At 39.9% G+C, this 26,345-nt stretch overlaps 1 protein-coding gene across 2 annotated transcripts in view; it reads left to right on the top strand.

Moving 5' to 3' along the window:
• LOC126412110 (vacuolar protein sorting-associated protein 45) overlaps positions 1-26,345 on the top strand; it is a 146,093-nt gene that overhangs the window by 60,340 nt on the left and 59,408 nt on the right. For both annotated transcript variants that reach the window (XR_007575231.1, XM_050081540.1), the window contains exons 5-6: positions 20,212-20,322; positions 20,398-20,532. Coding sequence is in view for 1 of the 2 variants with exons in the window: in XM_050081540.1 (XP_049937497.1) it covers positions 20,212-20,322; positions 20,398-20,532 (246 nt within the window). In the remaining variant the exon portion in view is untranslated. The remainder of the gene's footprint in view (positions 1-20,211; positions 20,323-20,397; positions 20,533-26,345) is intronic.

Below are 26,345 nucleotides of genomic sequence, written 5' to 3'. Positions count from 1 at the left end.
CCATCTCAATACTATCCACCATTGTGACATCTGTTTGTTCACTGGCACCTTTTACACTAGTCCAGTTGGGAGTCTGAAAGTAGAAGCTCCTGAACTGCTGCTGTCCTACAGCCGTGACTTTCTTCTCAGCAGATACGCATGCCATTTGCCTGCCATGCGTGGCCACCTATCTTATGCCTCCTTCTTTGATGATTCCTGTGATCGCCAGTATGGGGCCTGTCGCTCTTCTCTGTTACCTCCTGGAGTTCGCTTTTGGCTCATCCTCTGGCAGCTTAACTTCACGCTACCTGCATCTTCCTAGTGGGTGTGAACCCTTCACCACCTTGGCTTTGTGTGATGGTCTGTGTTCACCTTGGCCTTCATTCACTTCCTAAGGACACTACTCCAGCCTTGCTCCATCACTCCAGTTTCACGACCTTCACATAGTACCTTCGTGTACACTGATGGTTCTCGGATTGACCGTGTTGTTGGGTGTGCCTTCGTCATTGGCACCAACGTTCTTCAGTATTGGCTTCCAGAGTGCTGCTCAGTATTTACAGCAGAGCTCTTCACCCTGCATCAAGCCACACAGTACATCTGGTGACACAGGCGTCATCTGCTCAGAATCTCTGTGCCCTTCAAAGCTTCTGTGTGCCGTACACTGTCCATCCCTTATTGCAACGGGTCTAGGAAAACTATCACTTGCTCACTCTAGATGGAGTCGCTGTGATGTTTATGTGGGCTCTTGTTTGCATTGGTGTGACGGGAAATGAGGACCCTGACACTGCTGCCAAGGCTACAGTCCTCATATCTCAGCCCACTAGTTCTTACATTGCCTCCGATGATATCTGTGTTGCTGTCTGTCAGTAGGTGATGTCACTTTGGCACCACCACCACTGGTCCTCCCTTCATGGGGACAAGCTCTGGGTTATTAAGCCTGGAGGATCTGCTCTTGGCCCTCCTGCCATGAGATCATTTTAGCTAGGTTGCGTATCATGCACTGTCTTCTTAGCCATCAACATTTGTTAAGCCCCCCCACCTCCACACACACACACACACACACACACACACTTTTTTCTCATTGTACTCAACCTTTGATGGTCGAGTTATTGTCTGTTTTAGTGAATGATGCACAGGCTTTCAAACACCTTCTACTTTTTATCAGTCATAGCAGTATGCCAAAGGCCATTTAATTGCTAATTCAGGGCCTCCGTTTCTCTATGGCATATTTTATAGACATGCACACACTGCAGTCTTTCTCAAACGATTTTACAGATACTATTCAGTAAAAAAAATCATTTTTTTGCTGCTCTTATTGCCTTATTTGCCAGGTTCATTATGTTGTACCCACCATTTCGTTAATGGTCACAGTTATTGTGATATTTGTATGAAAGTAAGACACTTTGCGAAATTTGAAAAAGTTTTCAACGAAAAATGGGGGTTGCACTATAGCTCACTGTTTGAATCCTTTAGGAGAAAGAACAATTAGGAAGTGTCTTTCCAGTTCTGAAATACTTCCATCTGAAGAGGAAACCACATTGCTGTCAGGAATTTACTTTCAGGGTACTTGGCAGATTATGATCACGTTTACTGAACGATCCAATTACACTTTCTAGCAGTAATTCATAAATTCAGTAAATAGTTCTAATAAACTCTTGATATGTTACAATGTTTGCAGTTCGTGATCTAATGGGTAGTATCGCTGCCTCTATATCGCAGGGTCCCTGGTTCGATTCCTGGTTGGGTTGGAAATTTTCTTGTCTCAGTAATTGAGTGTTTGTGTTATCAAAATTATTTCATCTCATCTTCATTGATGTGCAAGTCACCAAAGTAGCATCAAATAGTAAAACTTGCAGCAGGTTGGCGAACAACTGCAAATGAGGTCTCCCACCCATATGATCATTTCATTTTTTTCTCTTGGATAGGTGGAAGGTGCCTGATGCTGCAATAAGGAGACTTTTCCTAAATCATGGTGCAATATTTTGCTTAAGTTAGTCATCAGAAGTGAGACTAGAGCTTTCCTCCATCACAGAACATGTACTGAGATGTACTGTGTGTCTGCAGCATATCACAGGGCATGAAAAATCCATTACTGTATGCACAGCACCTCATAGGCAAATGACAAAGAAATCTTCACTCGGTTTGACTGAATATGGGAGACAGGGCATTCATCTGACTTCTGGAACAAAGTTATTCGAATTCCACTTTTCCAATCTATTAGTGGTCATACTAGGTCATATATTGTCTTACTGGCATCACAGAGCACAGGTAAGATGTCCATTCATCAAGTTAGAATCCAGAAAGTTTCTTAGCTGTTTTCAGTGCTGGTTATAAAGATAAAGGATACCATTTAACTGCTGAGACTCAACTCCTCTTGGAAGTGTTTTACTGCAGGCTTCACTGCACTCACATCATCTTGTAAGAGAGAGAGAGAGAGAGACAGAGAGAGAGAGAGAGAGAGAGAGAGGGCACTACTTATTGGCATGTTTTTGGGTAGGGCCATATGAGCCTTATGTAATATACCTATAGGAACATACATTCATCACTTTTGTAACATATTGGTTGGTTCAGAGAAAAAAGTATTGGCGCCATTAAAGGGAGTGTTTTAATTGTGACTGTATTCACCTTAACAATTCACAGGATGACACCAATATTAGAGACTCCTTCTTCAGTACTACTTCTACAGTACTACTTCTACATGAATATATTTTCCAGTGTCCGTTTTTCTTTCAGACTTCCAACAACTACACATTAACTTTGCAAGCATGTGCACATATGTTGACTATGGCACCTTGGAGGCTGAAGGGTGGTGCCGTAACAACAGGTTTCAAACTTTTGACTGTTAATCTGCTGAGTTTTTTTATACTTTGATCAACAGAGAATTTGGGACACTGTTGTAGTTTTCAAGAAAAATTCATGGTGCCAAGTAGAATTTATATTCTCAAGTTTTATAGCAATGTTAGGAAAAGGATAGATTGCTACTCACCAAATAAGCAGCAGAGATGTTGAGTTGCAGATCAGCACAACAAAAAGATTTCAAATGAGTAAGCTTTCATTCAAATAGGCAGTAATCAGAATTAGACAATTTACACACACACACACACACACACACACACACACACACACACACACACACAAAGTGTGTTTGACAGAGTTTTTGTTGTGTCTATCTGCGACTCAGCATATCTGGTAAATGGTGAGTAGCAGTCTATCCTTTTTGTAATATTGCCATTATTCCATCCTAGATTTTTCGTGTCTGTGATGTGGAAAAGGCTCTTCCAGTGGCTATTGAGTGTGCGGGGTGCAGCCAGCTGCAGATTGTTGCACATGTCGGCACCAACGATACCTGCCGTTGGGGTTCCGAGGAAATCCTTGGGTCCTTCCGACAGCTGGCTGAATTGGCGAAGGCGGCCTCCATCTCTCAAGAGTGGAAGCCAAGCTGATGATCTGCAGCATTGTACCCAGGGTGGACTGGGGTCCTCTGGTTTGGAGTCGAATGGAGAATCTAAACCAGAGGTCACGTCGACTCTGTGATGAAAATGGTTGTAGATTCCTCGACCTACACTATGGGGTGGAAGGTTGTAGTATGCCCCTCGATAGATCAGAGGTGCACTACACACAGGAAGCGGCTGCATGGGTAGCACAGTACTTGTGGCATGCACATGGTGGCTTTTTAGATTAGGTTCCTCCTCTTGGGAAACAAACCGTTGGCCTGAAAAATTACCAGTTCATGACACTGATGTGGGTGTGCCAACTTTAAAAATTGTTAGTTCGCCTAAACAGGTCATTCCAAAGGATTTAAATATGCTAAACCTCATGTTAGTAAATTGTCAAAATGTCTGTAGCAAGATCCCCGGGTTACTCTCCGAAATAAACAGTAGCAATGCCAATATTATATTAGGTACCGAAAGCTTGTTGAAACCAGACATAAATAGCAGTGAAATTTTGAACTACGATTGGACAATGTTTAGGAAGGATAGGACTGATGCTATGGGAGGTGGTTTGTTCATTGCAGTTAAAAGCTGTTTAAATGCAGTTGAGATCAATAGTGGGTCGTACTGTGCAATAGTCTGGATAAAGCTGTCAATCGGACAAGGATTGACCATTGTATTAGGATGTTTTTATAGACCACCAGCATCCGCAACAAATGTCACAGAACGTATCTGGGAAAGTCTAGAGTACACAGGAATTAAATATCCAAATTATCCATCAGTTATAGGTGGAGACTTTAATCTGACATCCATTGACTGGGGAAATTACACGGGGGCAGAAGCAAAGACTCGTGTGAAGTTATTCTAGGAGTGCTCTCAACATACAACCTTGAGAAATTGGTTAGAAAACCAACTCTACATGGGTTGGTCAGCTCCAAGCATTCACTGCGGGACACAAAGGTATTGAGCATCTTTGGTTGGAATTTAAAGGTATTGTCCACCACGTGCTAGAGAAGTATGTGCCTAGCAAAAATATAAGGGAGGGAATGGATCCACATAGGTACAACAAACATATTAGGAAGTTGCTAAGAAAGTAAAGAATTTTGCACAGTCATTTCAAACGTAGTCACTGTCCCTCTGGCAAACAGAAATTTGCGAAATGAAAGCAGCTGTCAAAAAGTTAATGAGAGATTCTTTTAATGAATTTGAAAGCAATATTTTATCTACAGATTCTAAAAATAACCCCAAAAAATTTTGGTCATACGTAAAATCTATGAATGCTACAAATAATTCAATACCTTCTCCTGCTGACAGTACGGATAATGTAATGGATGATGATAAGCAGAAGACCGAAATTCTAAACCTAGCTTTCAAAAACTCGTTTACGGTAGATGACTACAGCAACATTACCCCTTTCAATTATTGAACAGACACAAGTATGTCTGACATAGTGTTTGGGATTGTAAAACAGTTAAGATCCTTAGACGCCAGGAAGGCATCTGGCCCAGTTGGTATCCCGTAAGATTATATGTTGACTATGTTACAAATATAGCACCATTCTTATCCATCATCTATCAGAGATCATTGGAACAGCGGAAAGTTCCACGGGACTGGAAGAAGGCCCATGTCATAGCAATCTATAAAAAGGGTAGAAAATCGAATGCACATAATTACTGGCCAATTTCACTGACATTGATTTGTTGTAGAATCATGGAACATATTTTTTGTTCAAGACATAATGACCTTTCTAGACTCAGAGAAGATCATCTACAGAAACCAGCATGGTTTTAGGAAACACCAGTCTTCTGAGACACAGCTGGCCCTCTTTGTGCATGATATACAACAGACTATAGATACCGGCTCCCAGGTTGATGCCATATTTCTTGACTTTCGAAAGGCATTTGACTCAGTTCTGCACTGTTGCTTGCTCCAAAAAGTGCGCGCTTAATGTCTATCTGATGACATGTGCGATTGGATAGAAAGTTTTCTAACAGACAGAGAGCAGTATGTCATCCTGAATTGGGTGACTCCAACAGAAGCAAGCGTAACTTCAGGTGTGCCCCAGGGCAGCGTAATAGGGTCTCTGCTTTTTACGATTTACATAAACGATCTGGTTGATGGTATTGACAGTGGCATTAGACTGTTTGCCGATGATGCTGTAGTCCACAGGAAAGTAGTATCACATGAAAGTTGTGAACAAATCAATGATTTGCAGAAAATAAATGTGTGGTGTAATGACTGGCAATTATCTCTCAATATTAGTAAGTGTAACCTGCTGTGTATAAGAAGGCGAAAATCCCCATTAATGTACGAGTACAATATAAATGTCCAATCTTTGGAAGCAGTAACATCCGTCAAGTATCTGGGTGTGACTATTCAAAATGATCTCTGATGGAATGATCAAATTACACAAGTAACTGGCAAGACGAACTCTAAATTGTGGTTTATTGGTAGAGTTCTGAAGCGATACAGTCCTTCAACAAAGGGAATTGCTTACAATACGTTAGTTCGTCCAGTTTTAGAGTATTGTTCATCTGGGATCCTTACCAGTTGGGTCTCATTCAAGAGATTGAAAAGGTCAAAAGAACAGTGGCAAGATTCATTACTGGTACATTTAGCCATCGCAAGAGCATTACAAATCTCATAGAAAGTTTGAAGTGAGATACACTTGCAGAGAGATGACGTGCTAAACGGAAGGGGCTGTTCACTAAATTCCGAAATCCGATCTTCCCCGAGGATGTAGAGCACATACTATTACCACCAACTTACAAATTGTGCAATGATCACCATTCAAGCATAAGGGAAAGTAGAGCTCATACTAAGGCATTCAGACAGTCGTTTTTCCCTCGTGCGATCCGCAAGTGGAACAGAGGTGGGGGGGAGTATGACTTTGGCATGAATTGTGCCCTCCGCCACACACCACATATGTAGCTGTAGATGTAGACAGAATAGACTGGCCAGATAAATTTAGGACCAATACTATAACCAGCCTCAGTGCTGTTGCCAGTGCACTATTACTGTATGATGCCGAAAGCACAATAAAATCTGTTGTGTCCATGGAACCTTCAAGCCCAATTCCATAAAAATATTTTAATACCTGAGTGCATGCAAGGAATACCTTTGGCAACTGTGCAAGGAATTGTTGTTTAAAAATGCAGTTGAGGATTGTAGTGTCACTATTGTTGTGAGTCCGAAGCCAGGCTCCATATCGGTATATATATCGTAACTTATATAAATTCGAACATGCTTACTGTAGTTGAGCCTTGGTTTCCATCTACAATTTGTAGTTCCTGCGCTTATCCCTGTTACCAAATTAACTATTCCTTGATGCCTCATGATTCCTATTACTTATTTTAATCAGGTTGTATCATAAGCCTTTTCTTCATGACACAATTCAGTATCTCTTAATTAATTATTTGATCTACCTGTCTAAACTTCAGCATTCTTCTGTAGCACCGTATTACAAAAAATTCTGTGCTGTTCCTGTCTGTATTGTTTATTGTTTACATTTATTTTCCATATAAGGCTACACTTCAAACAGAAAAGAGTTGCTAACACTCCAATATATTAATGTGAAGTCAAACAGCCACAGGTTGAATAGTATTTGCCTTTTTTAATCATTAGTATCACTATAATGGGAGCATTTTCAGGTATTCACCAACTGATGGAACATGTCAAAAGTAGAGATCTACACTCAACACCATTATCAATACTTACAGTGACAGTTTCTTGATACATTAATTCCTAAAAGTCACTATGCTCATTGTGGCAGTCTCTTGGTTCACCAACTTAAATTTTTATTTGGTGGTAATATACTTCTCTTTTTCAGAAAATAGTTTCTTATTATTGCCAGTTTGATTTTTATACCCTCTTTGCTTTGGCCATTGTCAGCTATGTTGCTGTCCAAATAGAAAATTTGTGTTATATGTCCATTGTCTCATTTCCTAATCTGATACCCGAAACACCCCCTCAGTTTGACTACACTCAATTATCTTTGCTTTCCTGTTGTTGAGATTCATTTCGTAACCTGTTTTCAAGACACTGTCCACCCAATTGAACTGATTTTCCAAGTCCTTTTGCTGTCTCTTATGGAATTATTGTTATCAACAAAGCTTAATTTTTAATTATTTCTCCCAGCCCTCAAATTTCCAACTTTCTCTTTGGTTTGCTTTACTGCTTCCTCAAAGTGCTGATTGAATAACATCAGGGATAGACTACAGCCATGTCTCTTCCCTACTCAGTTACTGCCTCCCACTCATTTCCTTAGACTTACACAATGCAGTCTGCATTCTGTACAAATTGTAAATAACCTTCTACTCTTTGTATTTTGTCCCAATTTACTCTATAGTTCCAAAGAGGGTATGCCATTCAACATTGTCAAAAGTCTCTCTCTCTCTCTCTCTTTCTTTTTTTTTTTTTTTTTTTTTTTTTTTTTTTTTTAAACTAAGTCGTTGGGTCAGTATTGCTCAGTGTTCCTACATTTATCAGTTATGCAGATTGATACTCTCCAAGTTGGCTGTTAGTCCTGACAAAACTCTACCATCTGGTGAGCAAGATGTATGAGACAGGTGAAATACCCTCAGACTTCAAGAAGAATATAATAATTCCAATCCCAAAGAAAGCAGGTGTTGACAGATGCGAAAATTACCGAACTATCAGTTTAATAAGTCACAGCTGCAAAATACTAATGCGAATTCTTTACAGACGAATGGAAAAACTGGTAGAAGCCGACCTCGGGGAAGAACAGTTTGGATTCCGTAGAAATGTCGGAACACGTGAGGCAATACTGACCTTACGACTTATCTTAGAAGAAAGATTAAGGAAAGGCAAACCTACGTTTCTAGCATTTGTAGACTTAGAGAAAGCTTTTGACAATGTTGACTGGAATACTCTCTTTCAAATTCTAAAGGTGGCAGGGGTAAAATACAGGGATCGAAAGGCTATTTACAATTTGTACAGAAACCAGATGGCAGTTCTAAGAGTCGAGGGGCATGAAAGGGAAGCAGTGGTTGGGAATGGAGTGAGACAGGGTTGTAGCCTCTCCCCGATGTTATTCAATCTGTATATTGAGCAAGCAGTAAAGGAAACAAAAGAAAAGTTCGGAGTAGGCATTAAAATCCATGGAGAAGAAATAAAAACTTTGAGGTTCGCCGATGACATTGTAATTCTGTCAGAGACAGCAAAGGACTTGGAAGAGCAGTTGAATGGAATGACAGTGTCTTGAAGGGAGGATATAAGATGAACATCAACAAAAGCAAAATGAGGATAATGGAATGTAGTCGAATGAAGTCGGGTGATGCTGAGGGAATTAGATTAGGAAATGAGACGCTTAAAGTAGTAAAGGAGTTTTGCTATTTGGGGAGCAAAATAACTGATGATGGTCGAAGTAGAGAGGATATAAAATGTAGACTGGCAGTGGCAAGGAAAGCGTTTCTGAAGAAGAGAAATTTGTTAACATCGAGTATAGATTTAAATGTCAGGAAGTCGTTTCTGAAAGTGTTTGTACGGAGTGTAGCCATGTATGGAAGTGAAACATGGATGATAAATAGTTTAGACAAGAAGAGAATAGAAGCTTTTGAAATGTGGTGCTACAGAAGAATGCTGAAGATTAGATGGGTAGATCACATAACTAATGAGGAGGTATTGAATAGAATTGGGGAGAAGAGGAGTTTGTGGCACAACTTGACTAGAAGAAGGGATCGGTTGGTAGGACATGTTCTGAGGCATCAGGGGATCACAAATTTAGCATTGGAGGACAGTGTGGAGGGTAAAAATCATAGAGAGAGAGACCAAGAGATATATACACTAAGCAGATTCAGAAGGATGTAGGTTGCAGTAAGTACTGGGAGATGAAGAAGCTTGCACAGGATAGAGTAGCATGGAGAGCTGCATCAAACCAGTCTCAGGACTGAAGAACACAACAACAAGAAGTTGACTGTTACAAAGGGACTTCAAAAAGTAAATACACGTTATCATGGAAGGCCAAGCAACTTTCATTGATTGAATGCTGCATTACACTTCAAAGTGACAAAGACACATGAAACTGTTTTTCAGCACAGTCACCAAGTCTCTGTAAACAATGCTTGAAACAGTTTACTGATCTTTGATAGTGATTGAAGCTGAAGAAATGAATTAAAATTTGTGAAACGGCTGGGACTTGAACCTGGGTCTCCTGCTTACAAGGCAGTTGTGCTTGCCTTTACACAATCGTTGCAGTATGGTTAACACAGCTGCATGGACTAACATAGTCCAATGCCCTCCCTAACACAAACTGTAATTCATGCCTTCAACCAATTTTCCCCTTCTTAAATTGTCAGTCATGCTGAGGCTCTCCAGTATTGGAATAGCATCCCAGTTTTGTATATAATGAGAAAATCATGCCTTAAGAAGGGGAGAATGGGTGGAAGGCATGAATTGAAGATTTTGTTAGAGAGGGCACTGGACTAGGGCAATCCGTGCAGCAGTGTTAGCCATGCTGCTATGGTAGTGTAATGGTTAGCACATCTGCCTAATAAGCAGGACATCTGGGTTCAAGTCCTGGGAATGGCAAAAATTTTAATTCATTTCTTCAGCTTGCATCATTATTGAAGATAAAGTTGAGACTCATACGTCTCAATGAAATTTTAATTCTATCAGATCAATAGTTGTACCAATCATTCAGCTCCTTGCCAATAGATATCTACCTGTTATCTGTGCCACACTAGAACTGTGTCTGCAGGACTCCCAAAACATGTATTTTCTTCTGACATTGTGTCTCTCTCGTCATCTTAGTGTCAGTTGACATTAATGACTTGCTTTCTGAAATTGTGGTCAAAAGTATCTGGACACCTGGCTGAAAATGACTTACAAGTTCATGATGCCCTCCATCGGCAATGCTGGAATTCAGTGTGGTGTTGGCCCACCCTTAGCCTTGATGACAGCTTCCACTCTCGCAGGCATATGTTCAGTCAGCTGCTGGAAGATTTCTTGGGGAATGGCTGCTCTGAGTGCTGCACTGAGGGGAGAGATCAATGTTGTTTGCTGAGGTCTGGCACAAAGTCAGTGTCCCAAAACATCCCAAAGGTGTTATATAGGATTCAGGTCAGGATTCTGTGCAGGCCAGTCCCTTACAGGCATGTTATTGTTGTGTAACGACTCCGCCACAGGCAGTGCATTATGAACAGGTGCTCAATCGTGTTGAAAGATGCAATCGTCATCTAAGAATTACTCTTAAACAGTGGGATGTAAGAAGGCACTTCAAACATCAATGTAAGCCTGTGCTGTGGTAGTGCCATGCAGTACAACAAGAGGTGCAAGACCCTTCCATGAAATTGGAGAGGAAGCTACCAATCTGCAGAACCTTCTGAGATTATATAGTTAAACTATTTTTTGAGAGTCAGTTGCCACATTTTATAATACCCACACCATAACACCACCGCCTCCAAATTTTACTGTTGGCACTAAACACGCCCAGGTGACGTTCACCGGGCATTCGCCATACCCACATCCTGCCATCAGATTGCCACATTGTGTACTGTGATTCATCACTCCACACAATGTTTTTCCACTTTTCAGTCATCCAATGTTTACGCTCCTTACACCAAGCGAGGTGTCGTTTGGCATTTACTGGCGTGATGAGTGGCTTATGAGCAGCCACTCAACTATTGAAATCCCAAGTTTTCTCACCTCCTTGCCCAACTGTCATAGTGCTTGCAATGGATCCTGATGGAGTTTGGAATTCCTGTGTGATGGTCTGGATAGATGTCGGCCTTTTCAACTGTCAGCTGTCTCTGTTGTTTAGGAGTGTGGAAATCTCGCATACAGACATAAGACGCAAGTGACACCCAATCAACTGACCACGTTCGAAGTCCGTGAGTTCCGCGGAGCACCGTATTCTGCTCTCTCACGATGTCTAATGACTACTGAGATTGCTGATATGGAGTACCTGGCAGTAGGTGGCAGCACAATGCACCTTATATGAAAAACGTATGTTTTTGGGGGTGTCCGTATACTTTTGATCACATAGTGTATGTAGCACTTGTTCTGTTCTTGTATAATGTGTAGTATTTTGTAACAATGATTTATTAAAATGAGGGTCTAGTAATACTCATACCTGTCTGCATCTAACTACTTTTGCTTTAGGATTATTCCATTCTTTCTAAAGTCTGCGAGTATTTCACCTGTATCATATATCATGCATACTAGGTGGAACAGTTTTGTCATGATTTGTACTCCCAGTGATCTACATAATTTTGAGGGGCGTATCATTTACTCCAGGTGCCTTGATCTGATGTAGATCCTTCAGTACTCTTGTCAAATTCATCTTGCAGCATCTCACCCCCCATTTCATCTCCATCCATTTCCTCTTCCCTTTCCATAATATTGTCTTAAAGTTTCTTTCTATTATGTAACTCATCTATGTATTCAATTTTTCAGCCTTCATTTCTTTGGTTAGTAATGGCTTGCCATCTGAGCTCTCTATACAGCTGCTTCTCCTTCCTTGAAAAAATTGTTTAATTTTGTACAGTAATGCTTGCTTCAGTTTTGCATTTCTCTCCTAGCCCTTCTTGTTTATCCATTTTGCGTCTTGTATCAGTCTCATTTTTTTAGGTGTCTGGATTTCCTTTTCCCAACTTCTTTCACTGTATTGTTATATTTTGTACTCTTGTGTTATCCAAGCATTTCTACTAAGGGTTTTCTGTTTGTCAGTGCCATAGCAAAGTAGCACCTTGATTCCTTTACAGATCTACTTTGAATTTGCTATACGAAAAGAATGCATTCCCAATATAGTTCATGTATCTTCATTTTGTAGCATCTGAAGGAATGAAAATAGTTATAACATTGTGAGTACTGATAATTCTTAATAGACTAATTTTTTATGGTACTGTCAGTTTTTCTCTCTATTTGTGGCATTCACCTCCCAGACAACATCATTGTATGTAGTGCTTGGATGTATTTGATCCCAAAGATGCTGGTGAGGACTCTTGAGGACAAAATTTTGTCATTCCAACCCTCCCCTCCCAATTGCACTTTCAGCAGTCCAGTAGGTGTACTCAACAGAGAAAATGATTGAGCCCAAAGAACACTCTCATCTATAACGGAAAAATCTGTCTTGATCGCAAAATAGAAGACAGTTTATTGGTGGTGACTGGTTTCAATCTATACAGATAATCTTCAGAACATAGAGCACCTCCTTCAGTGATCTGCAGAGGCACTGAGCAGAGCTGAACTGTATACCGGAAGGCACAGTCATCAGCTCAGGTAAACTGTCTTCTGTTTTGCAATCAAGACTAATTCTTTTATTGTAAGTGAATTTAGATCATTTTATTCCAAATATGTTCTCAAAAATTATAGACACTAATCACTAGCAACATAATTGGAGGTGGTCTGTTGAATTCTGGAATTAAAGAAACATAAAAGCTGGTGGAACAGTCAAGAAGGCTTTGTAAGTACAGTACCAGTGCACGCTGCATTCCCTTCATAAGCTGTCAGCTCCCTATTCTGTGGAAGTGATGGAATTGATTGGAAAGAGCTATGCCGTGACGTAACTCATTGTTGATCTGATGTAACAAGCTTATGTTGCACCCTATTTTACACAGGTCACTATCCTCTAATGCATAAATTTCTTTTTTGGTTAGTGGCCCCACCAGTTTCTGGTTTTTGTTGAATATTTGTTTTAGAATACCCTATTTGGAGAATGTTATTTTACATTATAACGAGCAGCTCTAAGTTTAACTGGAAGTATGTGCTCTATTTTAGCTGTTAAGACTGGAAGTATGTGCTCTATTTTAGCTGTTAAGACAATTGAGGCAGTTCCACATAGTGCCAGAAAATAGGTATGTAAATTATCATTCTTACCTTTCTAAACTGCTTTCTGTATAAAATGATACCTTAGAGTACAATGGTACATTTTGAACATAATTGTTGCTGTGAACTTAATTTCATTCAGTACTGCAGAGTGAGTGTCTAAATGTTTTTTTTTCCTTTCACTTCTGATAATGGTAGCCAGTTGTTCTGTGGAAGGTTGCTTAGAAACTTAAGCATAACAGCCGTACTTTTCTTACAATATTCATCATGTGGTATCTGTAATATGAGTACATTGGATGAGTGTCAGGGCTTTGGAGAGGAAGCTACCAATCTGCAGAACCTTCTGAGATTATATAGTTAAACTATTTTTTGAGAGTCAGTTGCCACATTTTATAATACCCAACCTTTCTTTGTGACAGACAAAAATATTCAGTGACAGAGCCACCTACATAAAACACACTTCCTGTTTTGTGATTTGGTTTGAACAACCTTTTTTTTAGTGTAAAAGGCATTTAATCCTCTGTAAAACATGTGTTGTTGTTGTGGTATTCAGTCCTGAGACTAGTTTGATGCAGCTCTCCATGCTACTCTATCCTGTGCAAGCTTCTTCATCTCCCAGTACTTACTGCAACCTACATCCTTCTGGATCTGCTTAGTGTACTCATCTCTTGGTCTCCCTCTACGATTTTTACCCTCCACACTGCCCTCCAATACTAAATTGGTGATCCCTTGATGCCTCAGAACATGTCCTACCAACCGATCCCTTCTTCTAGTCAAGTTGTGCCACAAACTCCTCTTCTCCCCAATTCTATTCAATACCTCCTCATTAGTTATGTGATCTACCCATCTAATCTTCAGCATTCTTCTGTAGCACCACATTTTGAAAGCTTCTATTCTCTTCTTGTCCAAATTAGTTATCGTCCATGTTTCACTTCCTACACTCCATACAAATACTTTTAGAAACGACTTCCTGACACTTAAATCTATATTCAATGTTAACAAATTTCTCTTCTTCAGAAATGCTTTCCTTGCCATTGCCAGTCTACATTTTATATCCTCTCTACTTTGACCATCATCAGTTATTTTGCCCTCGAAATAGCAATACTCCTTTACTACTTTAAGTGTCTCATTTCCTAATCTAATTCCCTCAGCATCACCCGACTTAATTCGACTACATTCCATTATTCTCGTTTTGCTTTTGTTGGTGTTCATCTTATATCCTCCTTTCAAGACACTGTCCATTCCATTCAGCTGCTCTTCTAGGTCCTTTGCTGTCTCTGACAGAATTACAATGTCATCAATCTTCTCCATTGATTTTAATACCTACTCTAAATTTTTCTTTTGTTTCCCTTACTGCTTGCTCAATATACAGATTGAATAACATCGGGGATAGGCTGCAACCCTGTATCACTCCCTTCCAACGACTGCTTCCCTTTCATGCCCCTCGACTCTTTTTTTTTCTTAATATTTATTTGCGCCCTGGAGCACTACATGTATGTTTATACTACACAAGTCAGCTTATGATGTGTAGTGAAGGATACTTTGTAATGTGTACTGCGGCCATCTCCCACCCCCTGCCCCTCCCCATCATTTCCCTGTTGTTAGAGTTGCAAATGGTGTAATAACCCTCCATGTGAACTTTAATATCACTAAGTTTACCTTCATTGACTTTTTGCAAGATATATGTAGGAGACAGCAATGTATTGGTTGAGTTTTCTAGGAAAGTATTGTATCCTTTGAAACTGGGATTGGATGAGCATCTCCACGATGCTAACTCAATTACAAAATGAAGCTATGACAACTTGCTGCTTACCTTTGGATATTCTCTATTTCCTGTACCAATCCTTTCTGGTACATGTACCAGACTGAAGAGCAGTTTTCAAGTAGTAGTCTAATAAGTCCTTTGTAAGCTACCTACTTTGTGATTGAGTTGCAGATATGTACGAACAAAAAAAAAAAAAAAAAAAAAAAAAAAAAAAAAAAAAAAAAAAAGAGAGAGAGAGAGAAGAAGAAGAAGAAGAAGAAGAAGAAGAAGAAGAAGAAAAATAGACAGTCCTCGCAAATGCAACTCACACACATGACTGCAGTATCAGACAACTGAAACCATGCAGTGTGGTCTCAGTTGCCAGAGACTGTGTGTGTGTGTGTGTGTGTGTGTGTGTGTGTACGTGTACGCACAGAAGATGGTCAAATGGCTGGTGAGCCTTATATATAGTTAAGGCTCATTGGACATTTGACCATCTTCTTCTGTGCAGATGCACAAACAGTGCCTGAACTCTATGGGAATCCGCAAAAAGCTGCGAGTAATGAGTATAATGGGCATGGGCACTATAAATATAGTGCAGGACAAGTTGGGAATGTGGGTCTCACAGGAGACATGCCAGAGATAAGTCTCTGCATTCGCACTATCCTCTGTGTCTCTGTCTCAGATGGATAGAGCATCTGCTGTGTAAGCAGGAGATCCCGGGTTCGAGTCCCGGTCGGGGCACACATTTTCAACTGTCCCCGTTGACTTATATCAACGCCCGTATGCAGTTAAGGGTATTCACTTCATTGTAATCTCAAGTCCATTAACAATCATAAACAAAGAAATTATAAATAACTAGTTAAATAAAAACTAGATCAGTTTATTAAGTTTTCCAATGATGCAGTTGCTTTAGAGCAGCTTGGTGTAGTTTGTCCAAGGATCTGGCAAAAGCATGTAAGGGGCAACCCTGAACAAAATGTGGCACTATCTGTACCATCTCACTGCATTCACAGCACAGTGTGTCTCGCTATTCACAGTTGTAGAGAGTAGCAGCCATTCCCTCTGTCGTACATGTGATTAGATTCACTTTTCACCAAGTGACCAGAGGAAGATTGTGTCAGGGAATTTGATAACTGGGTTTTTGCCTTACAAGCAGTCTTGCTGGGTGAAGATGACCGTTCCAATTTCCAGGCAGCCACAGGATTGGAACCACTAGCTAACAGACTAATCGAGGTTCTTCAGGCTGGTTGACAGGATTTCAGTTGGGTTGTAAAATCTTGCTGAAAATCATCTCACTGGTGATTCTTTTCTATTCTTGTATTTAACCAAATGAGAGCTTGCACTCTCTTACTTGAGATGGAGTGATGTTGCTTAGCACCAGGAACCACTGAATGGGAATAAACAGAGGCATACCAAATACAATATGCATAATCACTCAGTGTTGGACATCCACTAAGTGATATGAGAACCATTCAGCTGCTGCCTATGACACACCGTCAGAGCAGCAAGTTACATATTTTGCTTTTTGTGTGTTATTTTTGTATTTTTATTCTTAAATTTCGTGCATGCTTCTGTATTTATGAGGTGTAATCTTGCATTAAGGTAAATTTAAAGTGTAGATTCACACATTCACAGCATTGTTCGAGGCAGAGAGTCAATGTGGAGCATGGCCGTCTGGCCTCACTCATTCACTGTATGAGTGAACAGGTGGCCACTCCTTCGGGTTTCCTTGTTATTGGAGTTCCAGAGTGAGGCGCATTATAGAGCCCTATAGGGACATAGTGTCCAGGGCCAGAAAGAAATCCAATGTGCACTCAATATGTCTGCTGGGGGCTTTGTCTGAGATGTGAAGGAAAGGAGGCTTTGCCTGCAATTATCAAGCATGCAGGGTACAGCCATCTGTAAGTTGTGGATCTTATCTACACCAATGTCTGTCACTTGGGTTTTGAGACCATCTTCAGTGGAGGTAGTGGAGACTGTTGACCTTGGGTGTGGGATGCAAGCACATATCACAATTTGCAGCATCAATCTGAGAATTGATCAGGGTCTTTTTGTTTGGAGCCAGTGACTCCTTCAATTCTGTGATAGTCTTGGCTGCAGATTTCTGGACTTGCCTTTTGTTTTGGAGAATTTAGGACTCATCTTGATAGGTCATGAGTGCACTACACAAAGCGGTTGCTCAGATAGCAGAGTACACGGGTTTTTCTTTTAGGCCAGGCAGTAATTTGAGGTCCTCTGATGAACACTTGCCACTCAGTACACACAGAGTCAAATCAGACTGTGTTCAAAGTAAAGATACTTTGGCTGCCAAAATTGTAACAATAAAGTGTTGAAGTATTATTGACAAAATCCCTGAATTTACTGCCCTCCAGGAAAGTTGTCGTGCTCATATTATTCTTGGAATTGAGAGCTAGCTGAAATCTGAAATAGAAATCTCTGAAATATGTAGTGAGGCATGAAACGTATATCGAAAAGACAAATTAGAGTTCTGGAAGAGGTGGAGTGTCCTTTGCAGTTGACAAAAATAATGTCACTCGAGGTTGAAATTGAGTCTGACTGAAGTTGTCTGGATGTGCGTAACAGGTCAGTGTGAACTCAAGTTAATTATTGACTGTTTTTACCAGCCACCTGATGGTGCCATGACAGTTTTAAGAGTCATTCAAAGAAAATCTATGCACATTAGTGTGGAAGTAACCCAGTTATGTCATATTAGTTGGAGATGGCTTTAACTTACTTTGTATGGACTTGAGTGCCTGTGGATCATTGCAGGTGGTATGAATAGGCAGTCTTGTGAAATACTTTTGAATGTATTTTCTGATAACTTTCTTGAGCAGCTAGTTCTACAGCCCAAATGCACCGGAAATATTTTAGACATTGTAGCTTCAGACAGCACTGACTTATTGACGATGGCAGTATAGAGACACGGATATCATGATGGCATGACAGCCATGGTGGCTACGCAAGTTAATGAATCTATCAAGAGGACTAGGAGAGTATTTTTCAGAGAAAGAGCAAATAAGCAGTTTTTCACTTCTCACTTAGAAAATGAATGGGCATCCTTTACTTACAATATGATGGGCATGGAGGAATTACGGACAAAGTTTAAATGGATTATAAATCATGCCGTGGGGAAATATGGGCTCAATAAGTGGATTAAGGTGGAAAAGACCCACTGTGGTTCAATAAGAAAATATGAAAATTGCTGAGGAAGCAGAGATAGTTGCACTCGTGGTTCAAAAAAGAATGCACAGATGGTGATCGGCAGAAGTTGGTAGAAATTCATGCATCTGTTAAAAGATCAGTGTGTGAAGCATACAGCTATACCACCGTTATACATTAGAAAAACATCTTGCTGTGAACCCGAGAAAATTTTGGTCATGCATGAAATTGTTAATTGGTTTGAAGCCTTCTATCCAGTCACTTGTTGACAAATGCGGTGTGGTAATATGAGATAGCAAAAGGAAATATTACTTTTAAGCTATCATTCACACTGGAGGATTGTGCAATCATTTCATTGTTTGATCATTGTACAGACTCATGTTTGGAGGACGTAGTAATACGCTTTCTGGGTGTAGGAAGTAACTGAAAGTTGAAAACAAATATGTTGTCAGGTCTGGATGGAACCCTACTTAAGTTGTACAGAGAGTACTCTAATGCATTTTCCCTGTACTTAGCTTGTATTTATCGCAAGTATCTTGCTCAGCATGAAGTCCCAAGTGGCAGGAAAAGCTCAGGTGACTCCTGTATATAAGAAGGGTAAAAGAAGAGACCCATAAAAGTACAGATGAAAACCCTTAACTCTGGTTTGCTGCAGAATTCTTGACCACATTCTCATTCCAAATGTAATAAATTTCCGTGAGGTGTAGACTTTCTGTTCACAGACAAGTACAGATTTAGAAAACATTGGTTGTCCAAAACTGAGCTTGCTTTTTTCTCGTATGACCTCGTGGGAACCGTGGATGTGAACGACAACAGGAAGATTCCATATACCTAGATTTCCAGAAAGTGTTTGACACGGTGCCCCACTGAAGTCTGTTTATGAAGGTATGAGCATGTGAAATAAGTTCCCAGGTATGTGTGGGGCTCAAAGACTTTGTATGTAATAAAACCCTGTAAACTGTAATTGACTGTGGGTATTCATAAGTGATGAGTGGTGGCTTGTGGAGTATGGATGCAGATGTAGATGATGTGTAAACTAAAACCAGTGCTGGTGTCCTGAAATTGTATTAGTTCCCCAGAATTTCCCATTAGCTTTTGCAATAAATTATTGTGGCTTCTTTACTTTGCAGCTGCTTTCTGAAGAGGTTGCCAGTATGTAAGTGACCTATCCAGGTGATGCCCACGTACTTTGAGTAGTTGTTGCAGTTTTATTCATTGTCTGTGATTATAGCGGTGGATGGCAGTTTGTATATTTGTTGTTTGAATGGAGTGCTGCAGTGTTTGTCATCGTTGAGTTTGGTTTTTGTTTCCAACTCGTGAAATCCTCGTTAAAACACCCATTTACACACTAGTTCTCTGTTACAAAATTGCTCAATATTTGTAGGTTCAACTTTAAAGTAAAGTAAGCTACAAACTTCCTCTTAGTGGTGCTAAGAGCAAATGAGAAAAGGTGCAGCTATACTGCTTTTCTGGTGTTCATAGCTGCAATAAACACACTTTTTTAAATAGTGCTTGTCAGTACTCTCAATCCCAAAACATACATGCGACTCTCAGTCAAGTGTATGGCAACTGATACACTCAATTCTCAACAAGAATGTAATTGTTAAACTGCTTGTCATTCCAATATGGAAAGTGGCACAGTGTGCAGCCATGCACAGTAATATCGGTTGGCAGATTGTGGCTGGAGCTTTGTGGTTCCATAAGGGAATGTTCAGCTTTCAGTTTCTGTGATCTATGTTACAGGCATATAAACTAAGAACACTTATAATGAAATTGTCACATTATGATGAAAAATAATGAAAATACTGGATTTCATAACACATCCCTTCCCTGTTCGTTCTCTCTCTCTCTCTCTCTCTCTCTCTCTCTCTCTCTCTCTGCCTCTATCGCGCATTTGTGTGTGTTTTCTCTACCGCTGTCACTTTCATTATGGGTTTTCAAATAACGTGCATTTTTCTCTGCTGCCTTTCCACATCCTTCTGTGTTTATTTTTGCCCACTTTTCAATTCTTTCTTAGCTTATAAATTATTTATTTTTTGTTAATATGATTGCTGTTCATATTTGATATATGTATGATCTGTAAGTAAGTGATAATAAATACTGTTTCAGGAAGTTTTGTCTAAAGAAGCATCCCTTTTTGAGTTTAGACAGTCAGAAGTTCCACCAGTGTTACTGATTTTGGACAGACGTGATGATCCTGTTACTCCTCTCCTTAATCAGGTATTTTGCAGATTGACACTAATTAGTGAACTTACATATGTCTATGCATTTACTGAAGATAAATTTATTTTTCAGTGGACCTATCAGGCAATGGTTCATGAACTATTGACTATTAACAACAATAGAGTTGATCTCTCAGGTGTTCCTGGCATTTCAAAGGAACTGAAAGAAGTTGTACTCTCTGCTGAGCAAGACGAATTTTATTCTGCTGTAAGTAAAAGAACTCAGATGTTCAGCATTTGTCACCTTTCCTTTTCTTCCATCTTTGTTTGAAGCATTCAAGCATGAACATTTGACAATTTTTTTTTTTCATTCACGTGCTTTCCATTGTTCGTGAATTTGAACTCATGATATAGGAAGTCTCAAACTTCATACTTTTTGTTTTAAAACAGTGAAAAATCCAGAATTGTATGTAAATTTCTGTGTAAAAAAGGAAATGAAGGGTTTAACGTCCCCAGGACAAGGTCATTACATTTGCAAAGGAACCATGGATAACATAAATCTGGTTTGTCAGATGTTTTTTGAATGTTACTGCTCTCAAATGCGAGCTCAGTAAATCAGTTGCTCAGTTAATATCTGTGTGAGGTTAGATAGTTCTTTACTGAATAGAAAAGGCATTGAGCAGTGTGATATTACGCTATAATCCTCCTCCTCCTCTGTCTTTCATATTCCATAATTCTTTTTCACGGCATATATGTCGGCAGTGCCTTGATATTAGCATATTGTATGGATCATAACTGCAACGTATGACGTGAAATCAGACAACTTCAAAATTATGAAGCATTTTCTCAGAGAAAAAAGATAGCAACTTGCTGACCATTTGCACGATTGTGTTAAGCTGTTGGTTTTGTAGATAAAGTGATTTATATTCAACAATATCCAGCCTCCCTCTTTATCCCCTCTGCCTCTCTCCTCCTCTGACCACCCCCTTTTCCTCCTATATCCTTCCCCCTCCATTCTTATATCCCTCCTACCCTCACCCATCTGAAACTCCTCCCTTTCACTCGTAAACACGCACACTCATGCACAAAACATTTTAATACACACATCAAAAAACTTTTGCATCATCCCGGCTCCTACAACTACTGAGGATAGACGTTGACTATGGATATTGAATCACAGACACAGTCCCTTTGACTGTTCAGAGATGTCACTAAACCTACCCAAAGGTGTAAACAACCATGCTTGAGCAGCACCCTTAGACGGGAGGGGCTGGGGGGTGGGGGGGTGGGACCAACAGCCGATCAGTTCCAGTCATTCCACCAGGAAGGAGGTACACGGCTCGTGTTGTCTGTAGTCCAACCATGCCTAGATGATCAATATCACGGTTTGATCGCGTCCGCATTGTTACTTTGTGCCAGGAAGGGCTCTCAACAAGGGAACTGTCCAGGCTATGTGATGTGCAACTTCACTCCCGACATCCATGGTGTGGTTCATCTTTGCAACCATGACACCATCCAGCATGGCACAGATTGGCCCAACAGCAAGCCGAATGGATCGCTCAGCATTGGCATCATGTTCTCTTCACCAATGAGTGTCGCATATGCCTTCAGCCAGACAATCATCGGAGATGTGTTTGGAGACAACCCGGTCAGGCTGAATGCCTTAGACAAAGTGTCCAGTGAGTGCAGCAAGGTGGAAGTTCCTTGCTGTTTTGGAATGGCATTATGTGGGCCAAAGTACACCGCTGGTGGTCATGGAAGGTGCTGTAACAGGTGTACAATCACGAATGCCATCCTCCAACCGATAGTGCAACAATATCAGCAGCATTTTGGCCAGGCATTCGTCTTCATGGCTGACAATTCGTGCCTCCATCGTGCACATCTTGTAAATGACTTCCTTCAGGATAACGACATCGCTTGACTAGAGTGGCCAGCATGTTCTCCAGACATCAACCCTATCAAACATGCCTGGGATAGATTGAAAAGGGCTGTTCATGGATGACGTGAGCCACCAACCACTCTGAGGGATCTACACCAAATCACCATTGAGGAGTGGGACAATCTGGACTAACAGTGTCTTGAAGAACTTGTGGATAGTATGCCACGACGAATACGGGCATGTAACAATGCAAAACGATGTGCTACTGGGTATTAGAGGTACCAGTGTACACAGCAACCTGGACCATCACCTCTTGAAGGTCTTGCTGTTTGGTGATGCAACATTCAATGTGCAGTTTTCATGAGCAATAAAAAGGGCGGAAATGGTGTTTATGTTGATCTCTATTGCAGTTTTCCATACAGGTTCCGGAACTCTCTGAACTGAGGTGATGCAAATCTTTTTTTGATGTGTATGTATGCTGTGCAGTAGCAGGAGCAAACTGATATGATTTCAGTTCGTGTTTGAAGTTACTTTTAATGTGTGTTAAATTCCTTAAACCACTGGGTAAGTGGTAAAAGATTTTTATGGCTTGTTGCATCACTCCCTTCTGTACCACACAAAGGCTGGGTATTCTTTGTCCTCAATGGTGATTTACCCAAAAATATGATGCCATCAGACATTAGTGAATGAAAACAGGGAAAGTTAATTTCTTTACATTTTCATCTCCAAAATCTATTATCCGTAACATAATAGTTGCATAGCATATACCTTGAAGAAGATGTGTAACATGTCACTTTCTGTTAAGGTTCTTATTAATATAAGCACTTGAGAATTTAGAATGTTCTCTTTTATTTTTTTAGCACCCTCCTGTGTTATTTCTAGTGATGTAGTCTGGCCTTGTTTAGTACAAACTGCATTTATAGTGTTTTATCTAAATTCCATGTGCAGAGAATGAGTTGTTATTTTTCAATAAATTTTTATTTATGTTTTCTGTTGTTAAAGTTTCTTTATTAAGCTCAATTATAATACTTACATTATCAGCAAAGATAACTATTTGTGTGTATTGAATATATGATAGCAGATTATTTATGTATAATAAGAGCAGACCCAATATCCATCTGTGTGGATCACCCGTAGTAATTATTTTCCATTTTAAAGATGCTATTTTTGTGTACACCCTCTGGGTTTCTTAATGTGATACTCCACATTGTTTGTGTTGGGTAGGTTAAATACTGTTGCCAGCAAGCTCTCTGCTGCCATAATATTTGACCTTCTCTTGGAGAATATTGTGAACTGCACTGTCAAATGTTTGACATCCCGGAAAATAACAGTTGACACTATTTTGTTAATTAGATTTTGTATAATTTGATCCATGAATTGAAAAAAAAAAGAATGTTCTGTAGCTACAATTTTTTAAAATCTAAATTAACACTGACTAAATATTTTACTTTGAGAGAGGTGAGTTTATGGGTCTTCCATGGATAATTTATTCTAGTACTTACAGAAGGAGTTATGTAGTAACAATATGACAACACCATCTGAAGTCTGTATCTGATGTTGCTCCTTTTAATTTTACCACTTCAGTTCTCATTAAACTACCTCAGTGTCACTGGTAAAAGTCTTACAAGAAAAGGAACTGGGGTAATTTGAAAATTTTGGAAAACAAGAAGAAACTTGTAAATAGTCTTCACGGGTTTGCTGCTGGATCGTGTTGTGCAAATTCCACAATATTTCTCGGAGCAACTGTCAGACATCTTCAGGTGGTTCAACCTTGCTGGTGGTTAGGTACAACTGACGGTATCCGCACATCGATACCCCATTTCTAGAATATGCAGGTGAAGAATGCGCAGGCATGGAAATCATGCATGCGCAATGATTTGCAGATAGATGTTGCCATACTCAAACCGAAAATCGCAGAGCGTCTCCCCTGCATGTGCGCTGTATGCTGCGTTTACTAACAGTACAGCCAGATGTTACTCACAAAAGACTGTAATAGACCAATGTTATGATGGGTCTGTTATCGAAAAATTTTGATTTTTGCATCGTGATTTAATAGCAGCCAATGCAGGGTTCCGGGCTGTGCTTAGTTGAAATCTCACATTCCTGTTGATGAGATTGTCAGGTGTATGGGTATGTATTGCTTCCTTAGTGACGGAATTAGAGAAAGATGATGCTCGGGGTAAAACTTTCATCTTTTCATAAATCGTGCGATGTCCTGTATTCAGACAATGGTCCTCAATTGCTGACTTTTCTGGTTGATGAAGGCGTGTATGACGCTGATGTTCACATGCAGCGTTCTTCTTCTGTGCAACATGTCTGGCCTATATATGCTGCCCCACATTGACAAGGAATCTTGTATACACCACATTTCCTCAGGCCAAGATCATCCTTAACCGAACCCAACAGGTTTTGCAGTTTTGAAGTTGGTTGAAAAACACACTTAATGCCAAATCTTCCAAGGACTCTTCCGATTCTTGATGACATGGCACCAAAATACAGCAAAAAGACCAAATGGTAGGTGTCTCTGTATCTTCATTCTGCTCCATAGGTTGAACTCGCCTGGACCTGAATGCATTACCAAGGGTTGGAATGTAAATAGTGGCAACTATTTATTCACAACCGACACAAAAGAGTTACATGTTTGCACCTGTTACTGTCCTTCAGAGTAGTCACCAGCATTGTGTAGAACCCATTGCCAATGATGTGGAAGGCGTAGTATACTGTTGTTGGAATTTCCATCTTACTCTCTATCTTGAGGTTATCAGATTCGTGTAAAAAAACTCCAATGAATTTTAGTATTACTGGTTTGCATATTTGAATGTTGTATGTCTCTACTTTGGTAATAATCTTCCGAACATTTGTATCAGTCATTTTGGTTTCCCCAGGAATTTCAATGTTTATGATTTTCCTTATTTGATGGATGTACATGAGTAAATGATTGTGAGATTGTGCTTTTCATCTTTCGTGAGTTATCGTTGATTTTTTGTTTTCAGCTTTCATCTTTTCTTTCTCTGCTCATATGTATTGTTGCCTCTTTTCTTTAGCTTTTCTTTTCTTTAATCAGCAGTTTCAAGTATTAATTTCTATGTTATGTGCCATTCCTTTCTATACATGAAATTCCTCTAATGGTCAATGGTTATGAAACAAATTCAAGAAATAAGACCTTAACAATTGTGGTGTGCGTACTGTAAGACCTTCAGTACACACACCATCAGATTATTTGACCTGTCGCTCTAACGAAGTAGGCGAGTGTCAGCAATATGTCTCGGGGTCTTATCGTGGCGTGTTGATCTTCTGCCATTAGGTCAGACGATAGAAATGCCACTTGCACGCTTAGAGTAGCAGATTGACGGTGACCAACTTTAAACACAACTTGATTAATTTTCACACACATTTATTAAAATAATAACAAGCATAAAAATTACTGAACTTGGTTCTGTATGCTATTTACAATTGACAATCTGAGGTTCCTTTGGTATTGGTACGTTAATCTTATTCTCCCATATATCTCTGATACTTGACAAAAGTGTGTATACATTTATCTTCATGGCTCTATACAGGAATATGGTAATCTTTTTAGGTGCAGACTGAAACTTGACTATAGACTGGTACAGACAAATGTAGACTGGTGCAGACAAATGCAGACTGAATAATCGGAGGTCTGTACACTCGTTATAGTACCTCGCGCGTTCATGTATCGCTGCGTGAGTGTGATCCGCGAGGAGAAAAGGTTCTACGTTAGCAGCAATCTCATTGGCTGCGTTACATATTAATATGAGGATCGGCGAAAGCAGAATTTGGTCCGTCTCTATGGCAGCGACACCTCGTAGTGCGGAGACGGATGAGCGCTGCGCCTGCGCTGTTGTGCTTAGCGGGGCGCGCTCTAGTGGGAAAGTTGTGTACGCACTGATATGCAGAACTGTGTACACAATTACAATATTGACCTTTTAAAATTTTTAAATTAAACAATTTTAAATGAATCAGCCAATTAAAATAATTAAAACAGTTCTAGATAAATTTCTTTAAGACATTAGGCAAACCTCCAAAATGTTTACACCAAGAAACTTTACAATAAAGCTTAGAACAAGGGTAGAATATGTATTAAATATTAAAGGGAAAATTTCTTGTGTGAAGCCAATTAATCAAAGGCCTCTTAACCGACAACAAAATTTCAGTGCAAGCCAGATAACACAAGATACTCT

Source organism: Schistocerca serialis, chromosome 7, assembly GCF_023864345.2.
Source record: "Schistocerca serialis cubense isolate TAMUIC-IGC-003099 chromosome 7, iqSchSeri2.2, whole genome shotgun sequence".
NCBI classification, from domain to species: domain Eukaryota; kingdom Metazoa; phylum Arthropoda; class Insecta; order Orthoptera; family Acrididae; genus Schistocerca; species Schistocerca serialis.
Note: the sequence above shows the minus strand (reverse complement) of the source record. Positions and strands in the feature narration are given on the sequence as shown.